Genomic DNA, 12,035 nt, shown 5'->3' on the forward strand with positions numbered 1-12,035 from the left:
CCCCAATCCCTAGAAGCTAGTTGGGGACTGGAGCAGTTGGCACCTTAGGATTGCTGATGGCCACTCAGGCCACGGCCATCCACCTAGGGCTAGTTCTTTGGCCTTGGGACAGTAAATGACCTCTCTGCTGCAGAACTGTCTTCATGACTTGGGTGATGCCAGGTGCATTTCCTCAAGGCCCATGCTCAAAGGCTTTGCAGAACCTGGGTGAAAACAGGAAAAAGCACTTTGGTGGTTGTAGCCCCTTAAGCACTGAGGCCCAGAAGGTGAGGCCAGCCCTTAAACTCTCTCTTTCCGTGTTTGCAGGATGATCCAGGAGCCCGCTCTACCCCCAGGGTGGGAGATGAAGTACACCAGCGAGGGGGTGCGCTACTTCGTGGACCACAACACTCGCACCACCACCTTTAAGGATCCTCGCCCGGGGTTTGAGTCAGGGTAAGAACTTTCCAAAGGCGGCAGCATTATTTGTTAGCACAGGCCTGGTTTATTGTGTTCAGCTGCTATTACTGCCCTCTAGTGGCCAGTTTCCATGTCACAGTAGCAGGGATGAGGATGGAAGGGCCACCCTGTTTATTCAGAATAACACCAGTGGTCAGTCTCTCTTTCTCTGTCTCTCTCCCTCTCCCTCCCTCCCTCCTTCTTTCTCTCTCTCTCTTAATCTCTCTCTTTAAAGGCAAGAGTCTGGCTTTATTTCTAGTTTTTCTTTTTACTCCTCAAATCTACAGAAGATCTTAATGGTACGTGCTTCCTTTTTTTTATGCCTCACCTTACTTATCTTTAACATAGCACCAACTCTCCTAAGGGCCAACAAGATATGTTGTTAATTTTTGAGAAGTTACACAGGTTCCAGAACATCTTTACTTTTCCCAGGACAAAGCAAGGTTCCCCTGGTGCCTACGACCGAAGTTTTCGGTGGAAGTATCAGCAGTTCCGTTTCCTCTGCCATGTGAGTTCTGGTACTGGGCTCTCGCCTAGAGCTTGGGGTTATGGAGTTTTTTCAGCACGACTTCCCAGCCTAGCAGCAGGCATCAGAATCTGGTCAGTTGGGGGCAGGTCACTTGTCTAACCCTGAGCAGTTGTCTGACGTTGTCTCTAGAAAAGGAAGCCAGCTTCCATTTCTAGAGGCCAGGCTCTCCCCTACTGGCCCAGGGAGATGGGAAAGCCTGTTCATACAGACAGGAGGCCAGACTGAGTAGTGACCCCTTGAGGCCTGATTCAAGGGTTCTTTTTTTTTTTTCAGTCAAATGCCCTTCCCAGCCACGTGAAGATCAGCGTTTCCAGGCAGACACTTTTTGAGGATTCTTTCCAGCAGGTTAGAGAATAATCATGGTATCTAAGACCGGAGGCAGGCCGAAGGTTCCCTCTCACCCACCTCGCTTCTATCACATAGCCCGTTAAACACACATGGTAGAGTTTCCGAGGCATGGGCCTTGGTAAGTGGCTTCTGCTGAAAAGCAGGCCTTGGAGTCCCCTGGTTCCCTACCCCCAGCTTGGAGAGTGGCATGCTAGCCATGATGCTCTCTTTCTCCAGATCATGAACATGAAACCCTATGACCTGCGCCGCCGACTGTACATCATCATGCGCGGCGAGGAGGGCCTGGACTATGGAGGCATTGCCAGGTGAGCTTGGCACCCTTGGTAGGCTGCACTGCACCCCACTTCCCTAGGCTGCTGGGCCAATGGCCAGAAAGCTGCCTCCTCCTTGCTCAGATTGATTGCCAGTGCTCTCATCTTCAGGAGTGGGTGCGGGTATGGCCATTCTGAATGGTGCTAAGAGCCGAGTCCTGGGGTCCCTTGCTGAGCTAGGCACTAACCCTTTAGTTACTGGGTCATGGGGAGGCTGTGGGCTCCTGGGGGAGGGGCTTGGGACAATGGTTCTTTTACCAACCAATATGTCATTATTTCTGTACTTTAACAACCAGTCCGGCTGCAGCCGTGAGCAGCAGCTAAATATCGGTGCCATGTGGTTGTTCATTAAAATCAGTCCTGGGTTTCTCCTACTCTTAAGGCAGCTGGGGCAGGTTAAGTTAGGTGTCTCAGTATATATGTGACATGTGTAAGCTGTGTCATAATCCAAAGGGCCTTGATCGGTACTCATCTGTGTGTCATGTACACAGGGTCAGTAAAATTAAAATGGCTGTTATAACCGTAAAAAGAAACTAAAGCATTGTCTTGCCCTCACCGCAGTCCTCCTATAAAAGTTAACGCTCTCGGGCCAAACATTGCCTTGGACAATGGGCTGACGGGCCCTGGCAGAGAAAAGGAGTGTGTTAGCCTATGGTGACCCTTCAGTTTGCTCACCTCTCATGGATTGGGGACGTCTTCTTGCTTGGTGTTGGGTTAACTTGCTTCTGGTCCTCCGTTCATTGGTGGCATTGCCCTCTGTGTTGGCCCTAGTGGATCGATTGCTCTTTTTCCCATGGTGACCTCCTCTCCAGGCTCTGCTTGGTGGGCTTCTGGTGTCGCTCCCGCCCTGTGTGTGTCTGTCTCTCTGTGTCCTGCCAGTGGTTTTACCCTATGGTAGGTTACGTCATGCTGTTCTACCACAGGGTAGAACCACGGACAGGATACCGGGGCACCCTCTGCATCGAAGAACTCCTCGTCTGCCTGGCCACAAACCGCCCAGCAGCCAAGGACTGGCCCTGCTGGGATGGCCCCCTGCTGGTTTAGCTCAAGCCCAGAAGGACTCTGAATTCTGGCTTGTGGGTTATACTTAGGGTGCAAAGAGATACTAAGGCATGGGTGTTGGTTCAGATGAATGCATGGAAGTATGAGAAAGGGTCTGGCGATGGGGTCTGGGGTAAGGGGAGGGCAAAGTGCAAGGGAAGTGACATACCTGGTGGAAGTGAGGTTTATAATCCATAGACAGCAGAGATCAGAGCTCACGCATCAGGAGCCGAGAACATATTGCCATGTATTCATATTGCGCTGCTTACCTCAGGGTGGGAGCGGTGCAACTACTATTCATACAGCACCTTTGCGAGCTTTAGAGAAAACTGGCCTTTTCAGGACACTTCCATGTTGGAAAATGGTCACAATATTCTGGTTTTATCAGAAAAGAACTGCTTGACTATTTGCAGGAAAGTTATAACGTGCAAATCTACGATATTTTTCCATAGTGCCCTTATGAATTGCATAGCCTGCACAACTGCATGGTGGCCCCAGGGTGCAAGGAGCCCCCTTGCCATTAGGCGTTCTGGATACCGAATGTAGAGTCCTAGAATGTACCCTGGGAGCCGACATACACATACTCACGCACACGGGTTTTCCTGAGCATCATCCTCAAGTGCAGCTGTTGTCCTGGTTCACCCTATGTCTGACCCCACCCTGTTCACTGACCAGCTGTCAATACAGGTTAGTCTAGGTGCTGATCCTAGTGGGGCCTGACTCGCGTGTACATGTCACTAGACCACGCTGAAGTAGGACGGCAGAGGGGAGTCGCACCTCCAGCATGGGAGTGCAGGGAAGGACCCATTAGTCCTGTTTTCTCTCTCTTCTCTCACAGAGAGTGGTTTTTCCTCCTGTCCCACGAGGTGCTCAACCCCATGTACTGTTTATTCGAATACGCCGGGAAGAACAATTACTGCCTGCAGATCAACCCTGCCTCCTCCATCAACCCTGACCACCTCACCTACTTCCGCTTTATTGGCAGGTTCATTGCCATGGTAAGATTCATTGTCATGAGACCTCCAGGGAGGGCAGCAGCCCAGGAGGCCAGACCCTACACTCCAACAGCAGCCCAACTCCCATCCTCACAAAACTCCTAACTAGAAATTCAAACAACTAGAGAAGTTCAAGAGATGGTTCAGAACTCTCAGTGACCACCCAGGGACGTTGAGAGGGTTTCCACGTGTTGATTCTTGTAGGACTTGTCAAGCGAAACCTAGGGTGCCTGGGTCACAGACTTCACTTAACATTCAATACGTACCATTGAGGGTGTTGGACTGATGGGGCTTAGTGCTACCCTAACCATCTGCTGCTTTCTCTGGGGGCGGGTGTGCCATTGTCTGTCACTAGTGTTTAGGAGTGACCTGCTAAGACACTCAGCCTTCTGGAAGGGGATTTGGAATCTCACTAGCTTAGCACAGAACCTTGTAGCCTGGTGTGAGATACAGGAGGCATCTGCCAGGAGCAGGGCAAAGTAGGAAAGGGGGAGTCGAATGCAGTATCTGTATTTATCTAGAAATAGGAACACAGTGTGAATAAGGAAGGGAGTCATGTCATATGCAGCCTGTTGAGTGTCTCATGAGAGTGGAGAACCGGGACTGAGGAGGGTGAGTCTGTGGGAGCCACAGTCCCGTTGCTATATTTGGTAATTTGAGATGTTTCACAGCTGACTTCTTTTGCTTCTTCCTGACTTCCTGAGTGTTCCGCCCTGTTCCCCTCTCAGGAGGACCCCGGAGCCCATGACTAAATATGTCCCTTCCCTTGGTCTGGAAGTTCTTGGCCAAGGTGTTGGGCTCAGGAAGTGGGCGCATTCTTCCCAGGTCTAGAGACTCGCCTGGCCCAGCAACCAACAGGACAGGCCAGTAAAACCCTAGACTATTACTCACCACTGGCCCGCCAGCTCTCGCCGTCAACGGCGCCTGCATTATTTTTGGCTGCCTCTGCTGCCCAGTTTGGAGAGTCCATGAGTCAGGGCTGCCACCTGGATCTGTGCTGACTAAGTCTTCTCTGTGAGTGTGGAGCAATCTCTGCTAGAGCAGGAACTCAAGAGGCAGGTGTGTTGGGCAGGCAGCGGGCCCGGAGGTAGGTTCCTAAGCACTCAGCCTTCCAGCTCTGCTTGGTCCCTGTGGTCTGCAGGTGGGATGAACGTCTGTCCCAAGGTCCCAGTCATGACAAACAGTGTTACTTATTTTCCAGACCCTTTCTTTGGGCCCCTGGGGTAGCTAGATGCCAAGGTGCTCTCTGGGACAGAGGACAGGTAGCAGTAACCTGGCTGTGATACAGAGCATCATAGAGCCTGCCTTGGGCAGTGTCCTGGGAAGATCAAACTCCTTTGCTTGTGTTTCTTCCCCCCGCAGGCTCTGTACCATGGAAAGTTCATTGACACAGGTTTCACCCTCCCTTTCTACAAGCGGATGCTCAACAAGAGACCAACCCTGAAAGACCTGGAATCCATCGACCCCGAATTCTACAACTCCATCGTCTGGATCAAGTGAGTCCCCTCCCTTGCCCCACATTGGGCAGAGAGGGGTCTCCGCTTGGGGAGTAGGTACCAATGGCCTTCATTTTCTCAGCCATAGTGGCCCCCGTGCGCTTACCTAGGCTGTATAAGTGCCTGTGGAGATGCAGAGCTTCTAGGTCCCCATAGGGCAGCTCCAGAAATCTCTCCTCGCGTCAGGAATAGGGCCTTTGCTATTGTTCTGTTTTCTAGGCTACTGGTGTGTCTTCTTGTCCCATGGGCACTAAAAATGAGTGATGGAGCAGGATGAAGGGAAGACCCTTCTAAGATAGATATCTTCCCTCTGTGCTCTCGTGCCCCCCAGAGAGAACAACCTAGAAGAGTGTGGCCTAGAGCTGTACTTCATCCAGGACATGGAGATTTTGGGCAAGGTGACAACCCACGAGCTGAAGGAAGGCGGTGAGAGCATCCGTGTGACAGAGGAGAACAAGGAAGAGTACATTATGTGAGTCTCCAGTGCTGGGGAGAGGGGAACAGAGACACAGCCGGCCGCAGAGGAAGGGTTTCTCACTCTTGTCTCTGGGTGCCTCTTCAGCCAGACCCCACCAGGGATGACATGAACCTCCCATTTTGCATGGGCCTTAGATGGCTGCCCATAGTTGGTCATGGGCTGACCAGATTCAGGGTTGCCAGAGCCAGGGGCCTCTGTTACAGCTCCTGTTTGCTCCTGTTCTTCCCACGTGGTAGACTGCAAGACCACAGGCCGAATTTCTTTGAAGAGGCATGAAACTTAGAGGTCTTCCTCTTCTTTCTTCTAATAGAGGATTTCTGTGTCCCCTGTGCTTGAATCCACTATGTTACGTGTGTTTGTGTGCACATTGTGTGCATTCTTCAGGTCTCTTGGTTCAGTCTTTTAAACTCCACAAGTCTGACGCTCAGTTGGCGATGGTGGGAGGAGGAGGAGGAAGAGATTTCAAAGACTCACATATCTCCAGCTTGCTGTGGGGTTAGAGGCTCTGCTCTGGGGCCGGCAGCAGCCTGGGCCTCGCTGTGCTAGAAGTTGAGTCTCAGCTGATTCCTTGCTGCCTTGTGACAGTGGCCTCATAGCAGGCCCTGAGCTGCACCTGGCAGTGGTCTCGGGCTCCACTGACAACTAGTCTTTGGTTTTAGGCTGCTGACTGACTGGCGTTTCACCCGGGGCGTGGAAGAGCAGACTAAGGCCTTCCTGGATGGCTTCAACGAGGTGGTCCCCCTGGAGTGGTTGCGCTACTTTGATGAGAAAGAGCTGGAGGTGAGAGCTAAGGTTGTCGGGACCTTGAGCCCCTGCCTCTGGAGCAGTCCTTTCCTTTGATAGCCTCACTGCGGACCTACAGAAACTCCCAGTAAAACCCCATACTCCCAGGATTCGGTAGTAGGCAAATAACTTGGGTTTGGGTCCTCATGCCCACCCCTCCCCAGACCCTTGTTCGAGGGGGTCCATGTTCAAGATTTGTGTTATTCATATTATTAAAAATGCCATCAGAAATGGTTGACAGTGTTTGGGGTGGTGCCATCTTCCAGCAACTGGGCAAAGCTCTGCATCCTGGTGGAGTGGGGGCTGGTGCTAGGTAGCTGACACCCTTTTCCTCTGCAGCTGATGCTGTGCGGCATGCAGGAAATAGACATGAGCGACTGGCAGAAGAACACCATCTACCGGCACTATACCAAGAACAGCAAGCAGATCCAGTGGTTTTGGCAGGTGGGTCCTGGTGCCGGCCCCTGCCAGGTCAGGGCAAGGGTCTTGGTAGGGACGTTATAACAGTCCACCAATGGAAACGAGAGCTGATTAGATTTCAATCTCACGGGCTCTTGTGTTATCACTCCCCCATCTTTGACACTCTCCTCACCTACCCCAGCTTGCAAAAGGAGATAAAAAACCCAACCTTGGGACAAACTGATCTATTGCAGCTGGGCTGTGGCCAGTGCCTTTGACAGGAGCATCAGTGGTCAGCTGGGGTCAGCTCTAAATGCCGGTGTGCGGCAGGGGAGCCCACAGAGAGGAAGGAATGCTCCCGCAGGTCGTGTGGTTTCCTTCCAGCCCGGTGGGATGGGAAAACACATGGTTGGCTCCAGGGAAACAGAATGAGCTCATCATCCTGGATGTAATGAATTGGTTCCTTTGTATGTGTGGGTCTTGTCATTATGAAGTATAGCAAACATGGAAAAAGAGAATATCTGTAAATTTTTTGGTTGAAGTGAATTTGCATACTATAAAATTCACATGTTAAGCATTTTAAAGTGTAAGATCCAGTGGTTTTTATAGTGGTTTTTCACACTATTGTGCAACCATTACAACTGTCTGCTTCCAGAGCAGTTCGTCTCCCCAAAAAGAAACCTTTATATTTTTAAAAAGCAGAACTTGGCTGGGGAGAGAATACCTGGCCTGAGGTACCCCAGAGACAGACAGATGTCCCATGGACTGGTGGGAAAGTTCTGCAAACACCGTCTCTTGGTGCGGCTTCGGGGTTTCCCAGCTTGGTGGCTGTTGTACCCACCCATCCCGGGCTTTGTTATCAGCCCCAAAGAGGGGCCATGGCTGACCAGAGAGTTACAAGTCAGGGTGAAGTGCTGGGCCAGAGGGATCACCTGACTCCACCTTGACTTTCGGAGTTGCAGGTGGTGAAGGAGATGGACAATGAGAAGAGTATCCGGCTGCTACAGTTCGTTACTGGGACCTGCCGCCTGCCTGTCGGGGGTTTTGCTGAACTCATTGGTGTGTTTTCCTTTGCCCTGTGGCACCTTGGGGTGGGGGTGAGGACAGTTCAGAGGGAAGGCAAGACCTAGTGTCTTCCCAGAAGCAAGTCAGCGGGAAGGGAGTGAGCTGTGGCTTATGCCTCTGGGGCTGAGCCATCTGAGGGTGGTGCTGGAGCATTTTGACTTAGGAAGGAATGGTTCTGTTACATACCATGTGTTTTATTTTGGATAACAGGTAGCAATGGACCACAGAAGTTTTGCATTGACAAGGTTGGCAAGGAAACCTGGCTGCCCAGAAGCCATACCTGGTAAGCCTGCTGATTTTAGTGGGAGGTGGCTGGAACCTGATGGACCAGATGAGCACCTAAGGGCAGCCCAGTGGGCAGAGTGGCTTCGGGACCTTGACTCCAGCAACTTTCATGTGGCTCTGGGGTGTTGGGTTGGAGACGAGGAGCTGTGGCGTACCCAGGCTACCTTTGTCTGGGCCTCTGGTCTATTGGGAATTGTGACAGCAAGTATGTACCCTGATGGCCACACTAGGTATTAAATATTAAACATTAGTATTCCAGTGGGCAAAGAGCTGCTGCCCTGAGTGCCCTCCTACCCGAATCCCCACTTCCTCAGCTGCCTGAACCATCTCCTAACCCCTCTATGGTTCAGGAACCTGAAGCATTAAGGCCTGACGAAGCAGGGTCCTTGAGGACCCTGTTTCAGCATCTCGCCAGCTAGTTGGCATTGTGGTTGTGCCATAGCCGTGTGAACTTTTGATTGTCTCAGCCAGGCAGGGGTCAAGCTATTAAAGCCCTGACCTTCCCATGCAGACTGTACTGTTCCCCTCTCTCAACAGTTTCAACCGTTTGGATCTCCCACCATACAAGAGCTACGAACAACTGAAAGAGAAGCTGCTGTATGCCATCGAGGAGACAGAGGGCTTTGGACAGGAGTAACCGACGCTGTCCCCTCCCATTCCCCCAGCACACATGTAGTCATGAGTCCTCCCTGCCTGAGAGGCCGCTGGCCGCAGCCCCTGGGAGGCCCTCCCCACAAATGGTGGCCCTGCATGGGACCTCATTGTCATCAGCCAGTGGCAGCAGAGTCTGACCTCAAGAGGCCCTGCTCAACCCTCCCTCATACCCACTGGTGGCAGTCTGGAATAAAGGCCCCAGTTACCGTGGCCCCATTACCCATCACAGTCTGGAGAGCAAACCTGTAAAGCTCACCCTCCTTCTCCCCTAAGACCAACCCAAGGTGTGCATGAGTGTGCAAGGAGGGTGCCTGTGTGGAAGGGCTGCAGCAGAAGCCCCAAGCCTTCCAGGGGAGTTAGGTGAGGAGACTAGCCACTTTGGGTAGCTGTCTGGGCTAAGAAATCCCCGAGTCTTTGCCAGTAAAAGAGGTTCTGTTTTAAATAGAAGTTTTCCAGTGATTTGTATAAAATGAAGGTCTGAGAGAGCTTTTCCCACACTCAGAGCTCTGGATCAAGGCTGTTTTGCTTCCTCCCCTAGCAAGCCCCAGCCATGGGGGCTGAGCTGCAAGGCCCCTCTCCACTCAGGGCTGGCCAGTTCATTCTTCCCAGCCAATAAAGGGTTGTCAGCTGCTTGGATGTCAGTGAGATGGAAACAGCAAACTCAGAATTTCTTTTCCCTTTACATAAACTTGAAGCATTTCGTGTGTAGGGTTCCTTTGTGTTCTTGGTATGCTGCTGTCCCTTTCTGTCAAGGAGCTGGTGTATCAGGTGTTGCTGAGACCTTGAGAGAGCCAGCATCATTAGTCCAAGAATTTCTCAAACAGCTACTCCTCTTAGGAACTTGCTCAGCAGTTCTGCGAGCTCAGACAGGCCTGACCTGGCAGCTCGGCTTCACAGTGGCCTCATCCCCGAGCCTTGACAGAGAAGGGGGGTGTGCCCTGGTGCCAGCCCAACCTTGCCGCCTTTGATAGAGGAGAACTCCCTTTGCTAGGTGTAGTCATCTGGGTTCTAGACCTCTAGGCGGACCTGTTAGTCCCTTGTTAAGAATGAAGTATGTCCTGGCCACCCCAGAGTGTGTTTATTTTGCCTAGAAGCAAGGCTTTGTCTGCACACAGGAAAAGATGCTCGTGGAGGCCAGCAGAAGGGCCTCTGCTGCACAGAGTCTGACTTGATTTCGGAGCCCCTCCTAGGCTCTGCTGTGGGCTTCTGCCGTGTATTGAGTCCTTCAGGACGAACACAGTCCTGTGGGATGCTGGAATGGTGATTGTTGTGAACTCCCTGGTCCAGGTCTCCAGGGTTCTATCACCGAGCATCAGCTGCAGTCTACTCCAGCTTCCTAGGACCCCAGGCAGGCCCTTAGACCAGTCATGGGCCTTCTGAGGACAGTCTCACGTTCCCAGATCCTCGTCCTTCCCCCCGGCCTGTGGAGGGACAGCCCTCTACTGTGTTGGGTGTGTCTATTTGGGTGGCTCAGCTCATTGCAGCTCAGCCTTTTTTCTCCCCGGAGTTGTTTGCTGTGCTTCCCTGAAGCGTCTTGGCATGTCGGGTCGGGGTGCAAGCTGCCATGTGGGGTTTGGAAGCCTCGGGCTCACATGTGTTCAGAGTATGTTCATGTGCGCATGTGTGTATGTACATGTATATAACTGAGGTGTGTCTGTAAGGAATGTCCTTTGGTAGCTTTGGGTTGGTTACCAGATTGTTTTGTAACGCCCAACCTCTTGCCTCGGTATTGCCAGTCTCTTGTGCAATAAACAATCAGCAGCTGTGGGTGGTGTTGGCGTGTTGTCTCCAAAATCATAGGAGGCCTCTGGGCCGTACAGACCCTCCAGGCCTGAACGGGGCCGGAAGTTCCATGACCTGGCTGGTTTTGAGACGTACGTGCATTATTAACCAAGACAGCCACACTGCTGATTGGCAGCTGAGTCCTGGTCCTGGAATCACCGGCTTCAGCCGTTGGTCATTTGCCTCACTGCAGCCTTTCGCCCTCACAGGCCTAGGTTTCTTTGACCAGTTGCTGTGGGGCCAGAACACCCAACAGGTGCTGCCGCAGGTTGGACAGGCTTTGGAAACCAGCTTGGGGACGCTGTCCTGGGCAGTCATTTATTCAAGAAACATTTCTTGGTGATTCTTGGGATCTACAATGATAAAGGGACTCTGACCTTGACTCTGGTCATACAAGATCTTGCTACCTACTTTTTTGAGGATTTAAGAGGTCAGATGGGGCAGATTACCACGCTGATGGGTCTCGGTGCATTTGACCCAGAAATGACTTTGTCATGGATCGAGCCTTGCCCTGATGTGCTTCCTCTCAAGGGAGGCAGAGCTGTTCAGAGGGGACTCCTCCTGGGAGTTCGTCAGCTGAATTCACTACTTCACTCCTCTGCTTCAAATCCTTTTTCACTTGACAGGGCAGTGTGCTATGCTCTGAGAAAATCATTGACAAAATTCCACAAGTTATACAGACATCTCATAATTCAAATAAGACATGTTCAGGTAGAAATTGTTCTCACTTTGATCCTTAGAAGTAACTACTGTTACAAGTGCCGTGTGCTGTGGTCCTTCCAGACTATATTGTGTGCATATGCAAATCATATATACATATGGTTTTTAAATATACAAACATGAGATCCTATACATGTTGAGGAACTTGTCTCATTAAATAAGGTGTTAGGGACACCTTCCCACGTCCATCCACAGATCTCCAATTGATTCTTCTCTGTGTGGTATTCCGTATTATGGTGGTTCTATAGTACACCCTATCTTTATCATAACAGACATGGCAGTGTGTCCAACAGTTTGCCTGTGGCTGCACAGTTTTGGTGAATGCCTTGGACAGGTCTTATGCACTGATGCGCTCTTCCAGGAGATGGCAGTCGTCCTGGAAATTAGGTGGTTGATGATGTACCTTTATTTTTATTTAAAAATTTTTAAAAGGTTTAAAATTTAAAGATAGGATCTACAGTGAAAGGCTTCTCCTCTTTTGTTCCTCAGCCACTCTGATCACCTTCTAGAGGCAACTATTGCTGGTTTCTTTTGGATCCTTCTAGATACACTTTAAAAATCCCAAGATTCTACCCAGTAGCCTTTCAAAAAGGTTCTTGTTTTACTAGCCCTAGCAATGGACAGGATGCCTTGTCACCCTACTTGGTGACCCCTTTGTCCTCCCAGCTCTCTGTTCCCTTTTCCATCTAACTCTGGGCATCTTGTCCTTAT

The 12,035-nt window shown here is 51.2% G+C and overlaps 1 protein-coding gene across 4 annotated transcripts in view; it reads left to right on the forward strand.

Moving 5' to 3' along the window:
* The window catches only part of WWP2 (WW domain containing E3 ubiquitin protein ligase 2), a 122,745-nt gene extending 112,156 nt beyond the window's left edge, over nt 1-10,589 (forward strand). For 2 of the 4 annotated variants that reach the window (XM_011382594.2, XM_023524629.1), the window contains 12 exons: nt 307-435; nt 871-946; nt 1,241-1,312; nt 1,532-1,620; nt 3,506-3,665; nt 5,025-5,158; nt 5,490-5,630; nt 6,296-6,416; nt 6,759-6,863; nt 7,781-7,877; nt 8,094-8,166; nt 8,706-10,589. In XM_011382594.2, coding sequence (XP_011380896.1) covers nt 307-435; nt 871-946; nt 1,241-1,312; nt 1,532-1,620; nt 3,506-3,665; nt 5,025-5,158; nt 5,490-5,630; nt 6,296-6,416; nt 6,759-6,863; nt 7,781-7,877; nt 8,094-8,166; nt 8,706-8,805 — 1,297 coding nt within the window. In that variant the 3' untranslated portion in view covers nt 8,806-10,589. The remainder of the gene's footprint in view (nt 1-306; nt 436-870; nt 947-1,240; nt 1,313-1,531; nt 1,621-3,505; nt 3,666-5,024; nt 5,159-5,489; nt 5,631-6,295; nt 6,417-6,758; nt 6,864-7,780; nt 7,878-8,093; nt 8,167-8,705) is intronic. The other 2 variants (XM_011382595.2, XM_011382596.2) reach the window with 1 other exon arrangement.
* Nucleotides 10,590-12,035: the final 1,446 nt, after the last annotated feature.

This window comes from Pteropus vampyrus, unplaced genomic scaffold (assembly GCF_000151845.1).
Source record: "Pteropus vampyrus isolate Shadow unplaced genomic scaffold, Pvam_2.0 Scaffold483, whole genome shotgun sequence".
In the NCBI taxonomy this organism is placed as follows: domain Eukaryota; kingdom Metazoa; phylum Chordata; class Mammalia; order Chiroptera; family Pteropodidae; genus Pteropus; species Pteropus vampyrus.